Source organism: Ostrinia furnacalis, unplaced genomic scaffold, assembly GCF_004193835.3.
Source record: "Ostrinia furnacalis isolate ACB-3 unplaced genomic scaffold, ASM419383v2 OfSCF1168, whole genome shotgun sequence".
In the NCBI taxonomy this organism is placed as follows: Eukaryota; Metazoa; Arthropoda; class Insecta; order Lepidoptera; family Crambidae; genus Ostrinia; species Ostrinia furnacalis.
Genome location: NW_021131407.1, coordinates 110,210 through 128,584, shown reverse-complemented (window position 1 = coordinate 128,584; position 18,375 = coordinate 110,210). Strand labels below are relative to the sequence as shown.

At 37.8% G+C, this 18,375-nt stretch overlaps 2 protein-coding genes across 3 annotated transcripts; both read right to left on the bottom strand.

Annotated features, from left to right (window-relative positions):
* Positions 1–692: 692 nt before the first annotated feature.
* Positions 693–7,725, bottom strand: LOC114351646 (sperm mitochondrial-associated cysteine-rich protein-like). The gene is made up of 3 exons (XM_028302926.1): positions 7,722–7,725; positions 6,566–6,775; positions 693–862 (listed from the first exon to the last, which is right to left on the bottom strand). Exons 1-3 carry the CDS (start codon positions 7,723–7,725, stop codon positions 693–695), a joined length of 384 nt encoding a protein of 127 aa, XP_028158727.1.
* Positions 7,300–17,889, bottom strand: LOC114351647 (mucin-6-like). Of its 2 annotated transcripts, none has more exons than XM_028302927.1 (5): positions 17,788–17,889; positions 9,987–10,169; positions 9,098–9,328; positions 8,519–8,719; positions 7,300–8,200 (listed from the first exon to the last, which is right to left on the bottom strand). In XM_028302927.1, exons 1-5 carry the CDS (start codon positions 17,846–17,848, stop codon positions 7,983–7,985), a joined length of 894 nt encoding a protein of 297 aa, XP_028158728.1. In that variant the 5' UTR covers positions 17,849–17,889; the 3' UTR covers positions 7,300–7,982. The 2 variants fall into 2 exon arrangements, with proteins under 2 accessions (XP_028158728.1, XP_028158729.1); XM_028302928.1 differs by having other exon boundaries at positions 7,300–8,197.
* Between the last annotated feature and the right edge of the window lie 486 nt (positions 17,890–18,375).

Sequence of the window (18,375 nt, the reverse complement as noted above, 5' to 3'; positions counted from 1 at the left end):
CAATAACGCACAACCACTTGCGACGGCGTCTTCTCAGCTATTGCGAAAAACTGCGAGTGTAGTTGCGTTCGCGATCGCGGGCCGTGAACCAAGCGCGAACCTTTGTCGCGGGACAAAAAACCGACAACGAACGGGGAACGGCGCGAAGCGTGAACGCGAACGCGCGAAAGTCCGCGAAACCATCTACACACGCGTTTCGCGGCTTTCGCGGCCTTTCGCGCCGCGAGTGTAGAGCGCGCTTTACAGCAACAGCTTGACGTAAAACAAAATGTCAAACAGCGGAAGAACAGGATTTATCCGTTCCGTTCGTTCAAAATTTTCTGATAAGTTTTCGGTTTTGAAGAGATGTATATTTTTTGGGGCATCAATAGTGATTATTTTAAAATTATTGTGATTTACGATTAATGTATTGAAACGTTAAATGTAAACGTTTAATAAATTCTGCTTAAGTGAAAGTCTGGGGCTCGATTCTTCGCGTCCGGGAAGCATTCGGCTTCGGAAATCAAAATCTCATTTAAGATTTTTTCGGGTCATTATGTAGGTACTTAGGTTGTTCAGTTTTCTTACAAAGGATTCCACTAGTTCATTATACCTACTTAGTTTGTTCAGCCAGGGAGACATCTTACTAGGAACTTAAAGAGGAATCGTAGTAGTTTTTAATTAAATAAAACTCATTTGTGTTCTTTTAGCGTTTAATCACATTGATCCGGCTTGACGCAGGCGCCGGTTCGGTCACGCAGCAGCCCTTGCGTGCAGTGGCAGGCCAGCCGGCAGCGACGCGGACGCACGACACACGCGCGTCTCCCGCAGCGCGCCTCGCAGCCGTAGCGGCATACGTACTCTTCGTTCGGGGGACATTTCTCTGGAAATGATGATGATAGGTAACATAGTAAATTAACATGTGCAACTTATGCACATGTTAATTTACTACGGTACGGCACTGGCCACCAGGAGAAGGTGGCCGGTGCCGCACCTTAGGCGAGTGTCCACGTTGAGATAGTACTAGTACCTATTCTTATCTATGGTAAGACTAACGAAACTCAACCATTCGTTTAACAATTAATTAAACCCAAATCAAATTCCCAAAATGAACAAACGCCTGATGTTTCCCCATAGGCACTAACTTATGGGGATAGCTCCATAAACAATTATTTATTTTTTGTAGGCGCTACATTTTGGCGATAATCCGAAAACTAAAAGGAGTCAGCACAAGTAGTTTTTAGTTAGTAAAGTTTTTAGATCGAGTAAGGTAGAGAATTAAATAATAGCTGCCTACTGCTTCAATTACCTAAATATTGCTATCTTGCTGAAAAGTTGAATTAGAAATTGCACATTATTTTTCTTATCACATTTTCTGCCAGCCATGTGAGAACACCTGTGTAAGAGAGTTGACAAAACGAATATGTTTATATCAAGTTCGTTAACGTTTAATTATACCTAATGTGCATCTTTTTTATCTTAACAGCGTAATCGTTACTAATTGGGAACATTCAACGCGTTATCGACACCGACGAACTTAATGCATCGCAATTTGCCGCCATAACTATGGTTAAAGAAAAAAGAGTAAAAGCGGTTAATGCAAGGACATTTAACTAATTTTCGGATAATGCCTTGGGGCATTAAGCCCACCTTATGCGCCAATACGTGTGGCATTAAAGTAAATAATAAATAGATAAGAAGCCTCCTTAGGCCGAGTTGCACCCTTACTTTAACATTAACTATATAACCGGTGTTTTTGGTATGGAGTTTGACAGATTTTTTATGTTTGTTTAATAAAGTTAAAGTAAGATTGATAAAGTAAGACTGGGTGGCCTTAAAATGACAGAAGATGCGTTCAGCCTGAGAGAAGTTTATTTTTTTCAATTGATAAATGATTTTATGATTTTCCTTGCAATGCACGTCAAAATTCCTGACTCTCCAAGCTTGATTAATGTACTTAAAGTACTTCACACTCTGAGCGACCATAACTCCGCGTCAGTAGGCATGTGGGCGTGTAATCTTCTAACTGAGATGCGTGTGGTAAGCACAGTGTCCAGACAAACCTATAAAACCTAATAAAATTACTCGTTAATCAATTGTTGATTGAAATATAGCATATCAAACTATTTTAAAATAGAATCCCACTAAAAACATTTTCGTGAAAAAGAGTTACCAAGACTCGCACTATCAAAAACTTATCAGTTCTTATGTAGAGCCAATCTTTTAACTTTAAAGCCCTAACTCTATTAGCCCTAACTTCACAAACTCTATACTTTAATCCAACATAGCATATAACTGTCTAGTTATTTTGATGAAAGTCAATTCACGGTTCATTATGGTACAATTCCAAGACGCAAACTGCAAAACTCTATGGAATCTTAGATTTCATAGTTTTTTGCGGTTGCAGTTTGCGGTCTGCGGCTTGTCTTGGAATTGTACCTTTACTTTACTGTTAAACAATAGGTACTACTTCTAAAGTAGTTCTTGTTTAACTCTATGCTGGAATATTGGATTATGATCCTACTGCATCGACCTCTCTTAGGATCCGCGTATAAAGTCGTCGGTGTTGGTAAATGGTGTCCATTCATCAGACCCTTATGCCTGTGCCCTTGATCTTTTATGGAGTCAAAGCCTTAGCCTTCAATTCGTCCCTTTGTGCAAAACTTTCCTACGTACTAGTTACTTAAGTAAACATTGTACCCGTTAATTTTCATGTAAATCCTAAATTATATGGTGAAGCTCTACATTTATCTATGTTACAGGAAATGTATGAATTCTAGGAATTGTATACTATTCCTAGGAAATGTATACAATTCCGAAGCTATTTAGGAAATGTATAAAATATTGCTTCACAGATTTTTTAATACGCACATATCCTAGGACATGTATACTTTTCCTAGGAATTTTATAGAATTCCAATATTGTATTAGGAAACTTAGTTTTATCTAAGCGGCACAAGCGCGGTCGTGTGATCGGATGACCCTCAGAGTAGTAGGGAATTGGGTTCTCTGGCTCACGGTCGTTCAACATAATCGGAGGTTTAGTTTTCAGTCTAAGTGAATCGTTCAACTATAGAGCGCTCTCGAGAGGCGCTTTACAGCGCCTCTTAAGCGCGCAACGAGTTGACTGATTCACCTAGACTGAAAACTAAAACTTCGATTATGTTGAACGACCGCGATCCAGANTCCCTACTACTCCTCAGTACGAATAAAATTTCATTTAGCCAAACCACAATGGCCGATAGGTACTTTTAACTTACAACTATTATTGTTTAACCTGAAAGTTGTTTTCGCACTATTATACTTCGGCTGAAAAAAATATTTGCCTATTGGCATACCTTTCTTTCGGCATCACGCATATTACGCTGAAGTATTGGAAAACCCTAATTTTAACATCTCTTTTATTAAACTATTATTGACATGAAGGTTTTAGTACTCCTGTAGCTGGATAACAAAGTCTCGGTTAGGTTAGGTTAGACTTGCGACCTTACACGTACAGAGCGGCCGCGGCGCGGTAGCGCCATTTGAGTTTCGGAGAAAAAAAAGAACTCTTAATTACATTTCCGATTGCTGTTTAGGAAATGTGTAAATTTCCTAGGAAATGTGTCTAATATTACTTATAACTTATACACAAATCCTAGGAATTGTATACAATGACGGATTTCATACATTTCCTGTAACATCTATACATGATAGGCGAAACGAAAGGTGGTTAAAGCGAAATAATAATGTTTTTATAGCATGATCTCTTCAGAGCTGTCAGTCGAAAAAGAGCAAAAGAGCCTATAAGATAATTTTCCTTGTCGAAAATTAGGTCCGTCTGAGGCTTCATATCATGAGTCCATTATAACTGCACCCTGTGAAATCAGACTACTTTTTAAATAAAACCGTTAAAATATTAGATTTTTAGTAAACGGTCATTCTCCGGATCTGGATTATTTTGTTGATTACCCCGACCTTTTTTATTTTTGAATTTAGAGTAAGTTTATGTAAAACATTTCAAAATAGACATTATTACGAGCATATTTTTTATATTGGCCCATCTGTAGCAAGCAGGAATAAAAAGTTATGCGACATCAAAATTTTCATGGTCGGGGTAATCAAAGTTGGGAGTCAGAGTAATCAAAAATAAAACAAAATATTTTATTTTCTAAGGTTTTTTTTAAGTTATGGTAAAATAAATGTTATTATAACCAGCCATTTGTTTTAGGTAAAATAAATGTTATTATAACCAGCCATTTGTTCCTGTAGCAGTGAAGAGCTTCTCTTCACTGCTACAGGAACTCTATCAGTAAGGAAGCTGTACATCCTGAACATTGTCCTAAGAACACATAAAACGCTCCCCTATACGCCTGACACCAGCAACTCGAGACGCAAATTTAACGTTGCCAAAATACCAAAAATTAAATCAATCTTTGCTAAACGTCAACATGGAAACAGATCTGCTACCATGTATAACAAAATTAACAAAGAAATAAACATCTATCCATTAACGTATGCAAAATGCAAATCAGCAGTCACTGAATGGCTACAAACTAAAAATTACGAAGAAATTGAATCTCTGATAGTGAGTTAAAACAAAATCATACATACATTCACATATACATATATTACACATACACACACATTACACATACACACACATTACACATACACACACATTACACATACACACACATTACACATACACTTACATTACACATACACACACATTACACACTCGCACATTATATTTTTTTTAATCCTACATGGTAACCAGGGTCTGATGATGGAGCCGGAAGGTGGCCTTATGAAATCCGTACTAAATCGACACAACCCCGTCGAGTTTGGGCTCGTTTTATTCGTATTGACGAGTATTTCAATCCTACATGGTAACCAGGGTCTGATGATGGAGCCGCACGGTGGTCATAGGAACTTTGCAATAAAACGACACAATACCATCGAGTTTGGGCTCGTTTGATTCGTATTAATGAGGAAAGGACTTCAATTTTATATGATAAACAGGATCTGATGATAGAGCCGGCAGGTGGCTATAGGAATTCCACACTAAAACGACACCACCTTATCGAGTTTTCGCTCATTTGATTCGTATTGATGAGCACTTCAATCACATAATATGATAACTAGGGTCTGATAATAAAGCTGGAAGGTGGTCACATGAACTTTGCAATAAAACGACACAATACCATCAAGTTTGGGCTCGTTTAATTTGTATTGACGACAACTTCAATCCTATAATATAGGATTGAAGAATTGAATGATACTAGGGTCTAATTATGGAGTTGGAATGTGGCCATAGGAACTCCGCAATAAAGCGACACAACCCCGTAGACTTTGGGCTCATTTAATACGTCGCAAGTCGTAACCCTATCAAATGGGAATAATGTTCGTTACATTTAGTATGAATGTAAGTAGTTTCATTTTGATTAGATGAATAACCCATTGCAAAGGTGCACGAGCTGAGAGCTGAATATGAATATTATGAGGGTGTATAAAAAATAATATGTCATAATCACTAACGCTGCGCCTTAACCAAAATGTTTCAATAAACGTTATTTAGTTAATCATTCATTAGTAAAATTACAGTATTATTGATTACTCGGTGACAAAAGTCGGGGTAATCAAGGTCGGGGTAGTCAAAAAATTAAGGTTTATCCTGAGCCCTGCCCAATCTGTAAGTTGAATCCCATATGTTTTAATACACAAAAATGCGGTTACATGGACCATTATTCCTGTACATTCTCAAGAACTTTCCATGTAAAGAAACCTAAAAAAACAGGATAGAGTAAATCAATCGTGCACTGAACCAAGGTCGGGGTAATCATATTCTTATCTCGATAACTCCGAAATCCTGCGACGAGTTGCATTACCGATCACCTCGGCACGCAGGCCACCACTAAAGGTTCACGGGGGAGGATAGAGCTCGTTTCTAAATTGCGTAGCTAGGGACGTAGGCGCACATTAGCGGCGTGTCGGGGTAATCACGGTTAACGCCCGGACACAACTTCAAATATTTATTTTAGAAAACCTTTTAGTGATATAGTTATATCGTATTTAATTTATCAATGTTTATTTAATCAGTAATCGATTACATAAGCATTGAAAACGGTAATAATAACGGATTAATTTATACGAGCAAATTTGTTCTGAAATCGGGAGCGCGGACACGTCGTGGTAATCAATTTTTGACGACTTACGATTTTTTTTAAATTACTTAATTAACTATTATTAACTATCTCTGTGGTTTAACAACAAGAACCAAAGTTATACTATTAGATAAAAATATTTGTTACTAAAATATTATGATATTCGGGTACTTTTTGGCCCCGGACACGTGATTTTCTTGGCCGGTGGAATGACCCTAAATCTTTAAAAAAGTCGATTGAGTTTGAGTTGGTGGAATAGTGACGTCATAAAATATTTTGTCTTAGAAAATCTACCCTTGTATGACCTGCCGGGATACGATGCGCGCCCTGATATACTCTTATCGACGCGAAAATGTATGGGCGAAATCGATAAAATGGCGTGATAACCGCTTATCGCGGCGCGCATTCTAGGCTACTGATCAAACTTTTCGTAATCCTTACGTCCAAGACAGTCCTTCTTCTCCACACAGTGCCCGCTCCTGTGCCTCAGCAGCGGTGGCCTGCAGAGGCAGCCTCGCGTGCAGACCTTGAGAGGACAGACCGGCTCGGGCTCCGAGCAGCTGGGCTCGCACCAGCCGCACGAGTAGAATTCTTCATCGGCGTCGCAGTCCTCGATTGACGGGCCTTGAGGGACCCCTATAGATATTTCAGCTGCAGAATAGGATGAGTTAATTGTAGCTTGAAAGAAGTCGGAGCACTGAAAGATATACCTACCTAAGTATCAAGTCTTAAGATATCTTGTTCCTAAATGAAATACATATACGTTTTTATTGGATAAAATTTTAGTTACTCGTATCTTATTTATTTCCCTAGGTGCCTATTATCGAAATCATGAGGATCGTGTATTCGTATGCGAATTTGGATCTTAATGCTTCAAAGATACATTTTAACAGGGCTGTTTATGGACTCGTATTAAATCGTAATATCAATATTGATAATCTTTTTGTAACTTTAATCGATGAACACCGTAATGGCTGTGGTAACGGTGTATCATACCTTGGTCCAACCAAGGTATGGTATACCTACCTACTACCCGCATAAAAACCATAATTGCAATAAATTGGTGCTACCTTTTACTACATTGTTAGCTACAGAAAACCTAGGCTACCTAGGAAATAACAAGGATGTGTTTTGTTCGGTTGGTGTGCAATGAAGGAAAAAGAAAAAACCCAAAGTTCAGTATTAGTCACTTTATTCAACATAACATAACGTGCATCACAAATAAATAACTTACAGTTAAATAAGATCCAATTATCACAAAATAAATTAATTTATCACAATATCGTCTATAGGCAAGTAGCTATATCTAGCCAGATATTTTGTTAGTGGTAACTTAGTAGGTACCTATTAGTTTTTGTAGGTAATTATAACAAGCCATAGGAATTACTATTTACATCATAACTAATCCAAAACTCAAATTCTTGAAAGTATTTTACATTGACATTCTGATCCTTGCTAGGTACTACAGTTTTTATTGGCACTTATTTCTCGAATATGTACAGAACTAATGTATTAAACAGACAGAACACATTAAAAAGAAGATTAGAATAGATTAATACAGAAGTGCATCACAATTGTCTACATACAAATATCTTACGCATACGCTTCAAAATTATGTTTCACCAGTCACTTCATGCCAAACCCATGAATTTGAAATCTTATTAATTATTCTAAGAACGGATCATCTACGAGACTGTTCCTACATCTCGTTCCCATAACTACAACTCCTGTGTAAACAGGATCTATAGCTTGCCTACCGTCATAAAGTCCCAACCAGTAAAGGCACGTTAAAGTAAAAGGTGAAACACTTAATTAGACCTACTTGAGCATCACGCAATCTACCATCCAAGAGTCTAAACTACAGACCTCGCGGGCAGTCCACCAGTTTGACACACTCCCCATCGGGTGCTTTGTAAAGGCCGTCCTTGCAGAAGCACCCTCGGCTGCATTGGGCAGGGCATTGAGGGCTGGGGTTGCTGCAGGTCTTCTCGCAATTCTCACAGGGCTTGAAGACCTGGTTAGGCCCACAGGTCAGCTCGTAGGCGATCGGTGGTGGGCTCGGGTGTGGTGGCACTGCTGGAAAATTAAGGGTGTTTTAGAAAGGTAGTGGCACTTAATATGATGATATCATCAACGTAGACTTCATTGGATGAGAGCGGTAAATAAGTTTCATTTCTAAAAGTAAGTTTCATTACATAAAACTCGTAAATATAGACGTTCAGACCCTTGTTTAAAAAGCAAGATAGATGATGCATTAAATAAAGGTACAATCATAGTATTCTAAATGGAAATTATCAAGTTTTAAGTAGACGTACACACTTAGAAGACCATACAATTTATTGTAGGTCCTATCTGGAGAAAGTTTTTGATTTATAAATTCTGATGTGGATCTACCTTTAGGACACTGGTCCAGAGTGACGCACTCTCCGTTTGGGGCCTTATAAAGACCGTCTTTACAGAAGCACCCTCTACTGCATTGGGCAGGGCAGCGCTGCGGGTCAGGGCTGGAACAGGTCTTTTCGCAGTTCTCGCAGGGCTTGAAGATCTGGTTCGGTCCACACTTTTGGATGGGCTTGTCAGTGTGCGCATAGTGGGCTGTAAGGAAGATAATATTAACCACTTTAAAAAAATACATTTACCTACATAAATCTCAATTTAGGAACCGGACCTTAGACTTTGTATTTTTTATAAACTTGACAATAAAACTAAGACAACATAAAATATAAACAAGTTCATAAGAAACGGCTCTCAAAAAACTTGTGTGTTTGGCCTAGCTATTGGAATTAAACAACCAATCTGGTTTTCAGCCTTGCGGCCTATTCGACCCAGAAATATCTTTTCGCTTACTTTTATTGGAATACCTTATGACAAAGAAGACAAAGTACCTACCCATGCAGAGTCTTTGACGCCAAAATATTTAAAAATTCCTCAAAGAACGAGTCCTTTTGCAAAAAGCGAGACAACACGACTTACGAATTTCATTAGAAGATTTATTAGAGCACTTCTCCAGCTTCACGCATCTTCCATCCTTATCCCTGACCAGGTCGTCTTTGCAGAAGCAGCCCCTCGAACACTGGGCAGGGCAGACCGGGCGCGGGTTGTCGCAGGTCTTGTTGCAGGGCTCGCAGAACCGGTACTCCTCGTTGTCAGGGCACTTGGCGTCCGCTGGCCGAGGCTCTGTGGTCTCCAGTTTGTAGGATGCAGCTGAAAAAGAGGCAGAGTTATGAAGTCAAAGTCAAAGTCAAAATTTCTTTATTTGTTTAAACTAATAAATAGTTCTTACAAATCGTCATTTTGCTCTTAAGGAGCCTCTACATGTCTCATAATCTTTTATTTACCATGCATTATATTATTATATAAGATGTTGCGTATGGCTGATGGATGGCTGGAAGACGTAGCGTGGGCAGGCCTCCTACTAGGTGGACCGACGATCTGGTAAAGGTCGCGGGAAGAGCCTGGATGCGGGCAGCGCAGGACCGTTCATTGTGGAAAACCTTGGGGGAGGCCTTTGTCCAGCAGTGGACGTCATTTGGCTGACACAACATAAGATGTTGAAGGAGCATTTAGTAAAAACTCTGGGGTTAGACATTTCAGAATTAGCGTATGCACTATGCAGTTCTATTAAACGAAGCGTACTTCCTCATCAAACCTAAATAACTGGGAAGTTGGCCTCACAGATCGCCATCGAATTTAATTGTCTTTTTATAGGTCTTCTAAAGAACTTTTTGATCCTACGTGTAGACTTATCACTCTCTTGAACGGAGAATACTTAAAAATCATACAAGTAAGGTTCCACATTAAATTGTTCTGTAGATGTCTTTTGAAAGCGTTCCGTCTTTTATTTACTTACAATGATACTTACGCAAAGGTGGACACTCCGACAGCTTTATGCAGTGTCCAGTGGCATTTCTGACTTCGTCATCAGCGCAGTAGCAGCCTGGCCTGCAGACGCCCTTGCACTCGGGCACTGGGTCCAAGCAGGTCTTTTGGCAGCCTCCACACATCAGGAGCCTTTCTTTTGGCCGGCATATTGACGCTACTTGACCTACAATAAATAATATAATGTTTGAGGTTGGACATTATTAACATAGCAGTTCGGCATTTGAGAAAGTAGGTAATGATTTACATTGGACATCATCACACTTGTACCTAATAAACGTAACTATTTCTAAATTAAACCGCCAATATTCGTAAGGCGTGGTTATTGGCTGAGCGAAAGAACTTCATTCTTTCGCTCAGCCAATAGCAACGCTCGATTCCTACGGGAGTCGATCCTGATTGGCTGCCACTGTCAGTGTGATGGCCGTCCTCGCCGCGAGTTGCAACGTTCGGATTGTTGTTGCAAATAATTCCCATTTCTGCATATTTTGACTATTTTTCCGTCTGAGAAGTGTTGTGAATGAACTACGCGCTCCATCGTATGTCTTGGTGTGAATAGTAATCCGAGCTGGGATCCGACCTGGGATCCGACCTGCGCGTGAAGACCGTGTGACTGACCGTTTGCTAAAAAACCAATGGAAGAATCAAAACCCTGTCCACTCGTGTGTGGAAATGAAGCCTTTCAGCCTGCACCCACTGGTGAGTGTTGTTGTCTTATTGGTGGTGGGCGAGCGAACCGCGATTCGTAAAGGACATCATCCATTTTGGTCCAAAATCAAAAGTGCCGGCCAAAAAATAAAAGTGCTGTATTCTGATAGAATACGTCCGCCTTAGCATTTATTACTATGGCACCAAAGCTGTAGCACCACTCTGCATCGTAGTATTTGAGTTCTAAAAATATATGAAACGACTGACTTTGATCTCAAATACTACGACGCACAGTGGTGCTACAGCTTTGGTGTCATAGTAACAAATGCTAAGGCGGACGTATTCTGTCAGAATACAGTACTTTTTTTTTATTGGCCGGCACTTTTGATTTTGGACCAAAAATATATGAAACGTGGATGATGTCCTTTGTTAGCAGAGCTCCATCCAGGGGTTTTGACCCAGAGGGCCGTTGACTGCAAACGCACTGATTTACGAAACTGACACTTACCTACATATATTCGGCCACTTATTTAAGCTCCATTTGCTATGGTGCACCAGTTTGGGCTGACAGAGCTACTATAGGAGCCGCTCGACGGAAACTACTCCAAAGTCAACGCCTTGCATTGAATTTTCTTTGCAAAGCTTACAGAACTGTGAGCACGGAAGCTCTGCCAGTCCTGGCTGGTGTACTGCCGGTCGACTTAGAGGTACAAAAGCGTGCGGCTATGTACTTCGCATCNCATAGCGGGAATGCATTTGCCTAGTATGGGTACGACTTATACGAATACATTATACAGGGTGTTTCTTGTAAGGTGCCAAGCCGAAGGCAGGTGATAGGTGAGGACTAGACCTATCGATTTCACCCCCATGTATGTTCTACGATTTTTCATANATGGAGGGAAGTCGAACCTTAATTTCGAACTCCTCCTATGTTCTTCTGATTAATTTCGTTGCGGGTCCAATGACAGTTTAACTTTCCCCCGGGACAAACTTGACCTTCATTGGTTGGGTTTTTTTGTGGCGGTCAAGCTGTAGATCCTGGCTACACAGGAGTTGCAGTGGTGGGAACGAGAGGTGGGAATAGTCCCGTACTTACCTACATGAAATATAATAATTGTAATTATTGTCGTTGAATATAAGTATTTACCTATGTTAATATAAGTATATAATTATTTACCTATGTTAATATGATTTCATGCGTAAACTCGGCTTCAAAGAAAGGAACAGAATCGGGCCATCACGCTCAGGCAGTCTTATCGTTAGGAAGCAATCTCCTCCAAACAACGCGGGGATGATGACGTGACACTTTTGTGTCTCTTTTGTGCGAATAAGGATTCAGCACAGAACATAGGTCTTTCTATATTCTGTGGAATTAAGTTAGGCCCGAACACAATTTTGTTTTGATGTTGGTTACCAAACCATGGACTTTTAACCTTTGTCCAGGCTTAGCTACCGTATTTCATGCATAAATGGGTAGTTTTCTATCTGATTTCTAGACTTAAGTAAGTAAACGTTATTTGGATCTACAAAATGAATAAGACGTAGTCTTCGAGTCTTTTGACCGTACACACTGAAAACCTATTTTTTTATAGAAACATTTCTTATCACTATTATGCTATTTATGATACTTAATTGGCACCCGTTTTAATTACATCAGTGTAATTAAGACTTTATCTCTGCAGTATGCATACGCAGTAATTAAGCATCGCTCATTACCCACATAATATGGAGCGCATAGCATAGACTTATTTTAGAAAAAGTCCCCTAGCCAGACTATCGTGTTGTTACTTACTAGATTTACCTTCCTAACGCTGGGTTGCACCATCTTACTTTAACAAACGTCAAAAATCTGTCAAACTCCATACAAAAACCACCGGTTATCGTTAAAGTTACGGTCAAGGTTAGGTGGTGCAATTCAGCCTTATAATCTTTGTTGGTTACAAAGATTTCAATCTGCGTTGCGTTGCGTTACGTTATGCTATGCATAGGTCGTCATCACCTATGATTTCATCTATGTACATAAATACAAGTCACTGAATGCTTTATAAGTTTCTCAGTCAATCTCAAGCAGCACTAATAGACATATTTTTTTGTTTGCAAATCTATAAAAATGAATCGCAAAATGTGTTGGTAAGCAAGCGCATACTCAACAACGCCTGGACCAATTTTACTAATATTTTTTTAAATGTTCGTTGAAGTCCAATGATGGTTTTTACGGCGAGAAAAAGTCGGATAATCCGGGAAAACCCCGGGGGAAGCCCCGGGCGGAAAACTAGTTTTCAATAAATATCTTCATAAACATGTTATCTAGGACTAGACAAGATTCTAGGTAATATTATGTAATTGTGTATGATTCACGTTTTTGCTGTATTTCAGTACGGCTAGCACGAAAAACTTTCGAGTTCGAATCGTTTGCGTATTCGAATCGCCATCAAAAGATTTAGTACGTACGAAAACTACAACTGCGCCCTTGTGAACGTGTCGTAAAGTGAACCTAGCATGGTTGCACGAAACTTATTTTGAGAATCAAAATTGTCACGTTATCTTTTCATTCGAAGGTTGAGTATAGAATTTTGTCGAATACGCAAACGATTCGAAGACGAAAGTTGTTCATGCTAGAGGTACAGTCGGTAGGTAGTTTATTCGTATTGAGTAGATGTAGGTAGATACTTGCGTTTTCTAAGCATATAAAACTGGTAATCTCCATTTTTCATTGTTCTCCAGTCGGGCAGTATGTTTACAAATAACCTGTCTGTCCATTACATCGGAGAAATTGATCGATGATACAATGCGCCTGAGTCGTTAGACCAGTATTGTTCAAAGGAAAGTAACTGGCTATTCAGCAAATGTATAATGTACATGCATAATATGAGTGCCTATTGTATTTATAAAAGTTATAATTCATTATGTTACGTATTTCAGGTTCTATTTATGTGAAAAGTGAAGGTAGGCACATTATCTGTTCAAAAATACAACGTGCTCCTTTTGTTTTCCGGAAATTTTAGGGGTATATTCTATAAATAAAAACTAGTTAAAGAGTCTTTTAGGCATATTTGTTTCTAAAAGCATATTTAGGAAGATATTGTGGATTCTAGATTTAGAAGATACCTAGTTGATTTAGATTATAGTACCTATCAATATAGTTTTTTTTTCAAAATTGTCACCTAGTCTTTTTGTGCTGACTTTTTATTGATAAGTGTATGTAAATTTGAATTATTTCAGTGAAAAATTAAGTTTTTAAATAATTTCGTATGAAAAAATAAGTCGAAAAAAATTGTTGAATTTAACAAAAAATGTAATGCCATTCCATTCTTTGAAGTGGTCTTATTAATACCCTAGAGTTCCAGGAAATCAAAAAGAGCACGTTGTAGGTATAGGAAATTTTAGTTTTTTTGGGATTAAGTATTTATTTATACATCTACATTATTATTGTCGCGTTTAAAATACTTAGTCCCTAATAAACTAGCCCTCGTGTCGTGTCCCTAGCGCTTCTTCTAAGTCTCAAAATACTTCTTTTAAACTCGATCTTTGAGATAGCCTTTTAAATCTTTCAGCGACGCGCGTGTAATGTCACTTATGCCTGTAAAACAACGTTGTTGGGACTTTTTTTGATTTATTGCGAAGTGAACTTTGGTAGGTCTTTACATATTATTTTTCAACATAAAGAGAGCAGAATATCTTGATTTAACTATGCTTTTTTAGGTATGGGGTTGTATAAGGAGCTTTTCTCTAACGATGAGGTGAAAATTAATTAGTTTAAAAGCTTAAAGTAGGAAAAATACGACCAGTTTTTAAGGAATTGTTTATGAAAATTTGATATCGATAGCTGTTTGAGTAACTGGAGCACGGCAAGGAAGTGAACTTACAAATAAGACGTGAAGCGAGTGCCAATACACTTTGACATTATTAAAAACAAACAAGGCCGACTTGTGTGCGTTCCTGTGAAAACCTGACTTCATTAAGACAGGTATTTAATTTTTACTAAATAATTAAATGGCATGGTGAAGTGGGATGTGTTAAAGCGCTTTTTAATGAAATTAAGTGACTAAAAGTTAGTGACTTTATGACGGTTTGTTGATATTTTCAATTCTAAATACCTAAGTAAAATCGAAATCATTAATCCCGATGAATTTAATTGTTTTTCTTCTTTTTTTTTACAAGCTTTTTTCATAATCTAACATCGTATGACATAGTAACTAGTAGGTAGGTACATATCCTACTTACTAATATTATAAATGCGAAAGTTTGGATGTCTGGATGGATGTTTGTTACTCTTTCAAGCAAAAACTACTGAACGGATTTTGATGAAACTTTATAGTATTATTGTTTATAACCCAGAATAACTATATAGCTATAATTTATGACGATATGTGACAAACTAAATTTCACGCGGGTGAAGCCGTGGGCAAAAGTTGTTTGTTATAAGTTATCTATGTCATAGAATAACATTATTTTACTTGGTGAATCAAGTTTTGCATTGTGTTTAAGATGATTTAGACTGATACTAGTTTACGTCCTGTTCATGGACAATAACTGACATCATAAGAATGGTGTTTCTTATCTAATATCTCTAGTTAGATACTTAAGTTATTTACTTACGTAAGTTTTATTTACCTATTAATAATCTGCAGCATATTGCGGCGGATTTATTTCTTATTGTGTTAATTGAAAAATGTCACATCTGTAATATTTTTTCTTGACCTTTATGTCGGCCGTTTGGTGTAGAGGTTCAGAACGGACTACTATGCCGAGAGGTCCCGGGTTCGATTCCCGGCCGGGCAGAAATTGAAATGATGAATTTTAATTTTTGTGACGGGTCTGGCTAAGCTACTACCCATAACAAGCATAATTATAAGTTACTTTGGGGCTAGCCGGCGATGTGTAAAATTGTCCAAAGATTTATTATTATTATTTTTTCTTTATCGTATAAATTTGAGGCTACTTTTTGACAGTAAACTGGTGGTTCACCACGTAGACAATACTAGTTACATTTTCGGGTTCAAATTCCGCAAGTGGAAAAATAAAGTATGTTAGTGTGATTAGATACGATATTATTAGTAACCAAGCAGGTTTAAATAGCAAATGGTCCTAATGTTGAAATCTAAGTAAAGCGATGTAACGATTTCAGTACCTACAGTAAAATACATAATATTATGAAACATTATGAAATAAACAGGCTCATTTATTGGAATTTTGACTGTTTACTGTAACAGGTACCTACTCTATCAGATAATGCTTAACCGCTATGTTATACTTACCTATCTATTATTTACAAATACTTAGAATTTGAAAAGGAATCGGTGACTCAATTCAAGTGTCTCTCAGTTGACTGATGACAAGTTTTGTTGAGCTCAGTGTACAAGGCCATAGGTTTTTTGTAAATTAAAAATACAAGTACTTATATGAAGGTAACTTTGAAATAATAATTACCTATGTCTATCTACACTACAGTTCAACAGTCATCTCTCTCAGCAATAAAATTAATTGTAACATTCATTCGTGGAGCTAAATTTTGAGACAAGTTATTTATTAATTCCTTGAGAAGAATATTTCGGTAATTCTAAAAGGTTTAAGGATTGAAATATGAAGGAGCAATTAGTTTTATATGATTTAATAAGCTGTACCATAAACGAAGTAAATAACTGTATATGATCCCACGCTTTTGCCAAAATTTTGCCGAAAAGGAGTCATTAGTCACAAAATCAGATTTTTCATAGTTTGTTTTTGTCAAGGATTCTGGGTTTGTTTTTTTTTTTTTCAAAAATTATGTAATAAATGTGAGTGCTTCTTTCTGAGTGATTCTTTAACAGATCTACAGTAATAAGTTGGAAGCATTGATCCGATTCTGGATCTTTTCATGAGTCACGAGAGATTGATATTTTTGGAGGGTAGGCACGCAAAAAAAAATGTATTTCGAGAAACATATTAAATTGGCGTTTGTAGAATTTTAATAAAGTGAAGCTAGATGAAAGCATAGCCATTAACTGTTCGTGTAACGTGATAATAGTGTAGGAAAATGAAACAGAAGAGGGCAATCACATCAAATTATGTGTCCTAATTAGGTTGGTTTGGTTTCGTTCACTACCTAGTGCGCAAAACGAAAAGGGTTTATGTATTAATAAGAAATAAATAAATTGCCTTGGACATTTTACACATGAGTGACAAAATGTGCAAACCGCACGAAGCCAAAATTAAAATTAACAATTAATTACCTTTGCCTGAAAGTAAGATGAAAGTACAAAGTCATAATTTGAACGAAAAAAAAGTAAGTTGTCATTTAAGTCATTTATTTACTTTATGGTGGGTACCTACTTGAAAAACATTATTTTTAGAAAGATATTCTATTAGTAGAATTTTAAGATAAACTAAACTGTAAAGTGAAGTAAAAAGTGTAACGTAATTAATTTTCTGCTTACTACAACAGTGTACACTACATGAACTCACTGCTCACGAAACTTTTAATATTTTGATCGTGTTACAACTTCAGGAGTGTTTCAGTTAAGCTGGACCCAGTCCCAGAACCGTTGCATCTTAGAAGATAGGTACTAACATGTAAGTTTTAATCATCATCATCATCATGTCAGCCATAGGACGTCCACTGCTGAACATAGGCCTCCCCTAATGCTTTCCACGTTGATCGATTGGTAGCGGCCTGCGTCCAGCGTTTCCCTGCTACCTTTACGATGTTTAGGCCCAGCGTAAGTTTTAATAAATTATATTAATTACTAGCTGACCCGGCGCACTCTGTTCCGCCTTAAAGGCAATAAATAAGCCATCGCAATTTTTCCTTATTTGCTCACCGTTTAGACCTACCCTGGACTACGACAAACATTTTAAAACCAAAATCAGCTCAATCGGCCCAGCCGTTCTCGAGTTAATCAGACTAACGAACAGCAATTCATTTTTATTTATATATATAGAAGACTAGCGGCCGCCCGCGACTTCGTACGCGTGGATCCCGTTTTACCCCCTTTTCCCGAATTTTCTTTGCTATAAACCTCACGGAGCCCGAGACCTTTCCAACGAATGCAAAACCGTGGAAATCGGTTCGTGCGTTCTGGAGTTATAGCGTCAGGGAGGAAAACCCGACTTATTTTTATATAGTAGATATATTTAAATAGATAACTAATACACACCGTGCACTACCCCGGCGAAAGCACAGACACACAAACACACAATCACCCGCGTTAGCTCCATAGCGGTTACGTTACTACTGGCAGCCTGCGCGAGCGCACGCTTATATGTGCTTATATGCAATGACTCAAGGAGCAGTGCGGTGCAGAGGTTGTGGAGGCCGGTGTTCGATTCCTGTAGCGTGTAATTGTGAGTTTTGTCTTCCATTATTGTGAATTGTGACTGAATTATGGATTAAAATTTGCCATACGTACTGTTAAGTTACTTTAAGTTGTATTATTATTATGTAACGCCGTTGGTTTATTAATAAAAAAAAAATTGATTTTTTTTTCTAGAATATCTCGTTTTACAAAGCAGGAGAGAAATGTCGAAAATAATGATATTGTACAATCTCTATGTAGTTACTTAGATATTTCAGTTCAGTATGAAGATTTCAGTACCTAACTTAATATTTTTTTAATGAAAAAGCCAAGCCAAAGTTTAGTTCATATATTTACTTTTTTTCTTTGCAGTCTATTCATAAAAGGAATTAATTGCATCAACAATGTTATTGTCGGTAAAAAATATCGACTTCGAGGGTAGGTGGGTAA

What these genes read in the sequence shown, in the direction of transcription:
- LOC114351646 (XM_028302926.1), bottom strand. An exon ending in GAAGAAGGACTGTCTTGGAC is followed by an intron (nt 863 to 6,565) that starts GTAAGGATTACG and finishes CATCATTTCCAG; the next exon opens with AGAAATGTCCCCCGAACGAA.
- LOC114351647 (XM_028302927.1), bottom strand. Translation starts at nt 17,848, where the DNA reads ATGGAGCTAACGCGGGTGATTGTGTGTTTGTGTGTCTGTGCTTTCGCC. An exon ending in TAAATCTTCTAATGAAATTC is followed by an intron (nt 8,720 to 9,097) that starts GTAAGTCGTGTT and finishes TCTTCCTTACAG; the next exon opens with CCCACTATGCGCACACTGAC. An exon ending in TCTGGACCAGTGTCCTAAAG is followed by an intron (nt 8,201 to 8,518) that starts GTAGATCCACAT and finishes TTAATTTTCCAG; the next exon opens with CAGTGCCACCACACCCGAGC.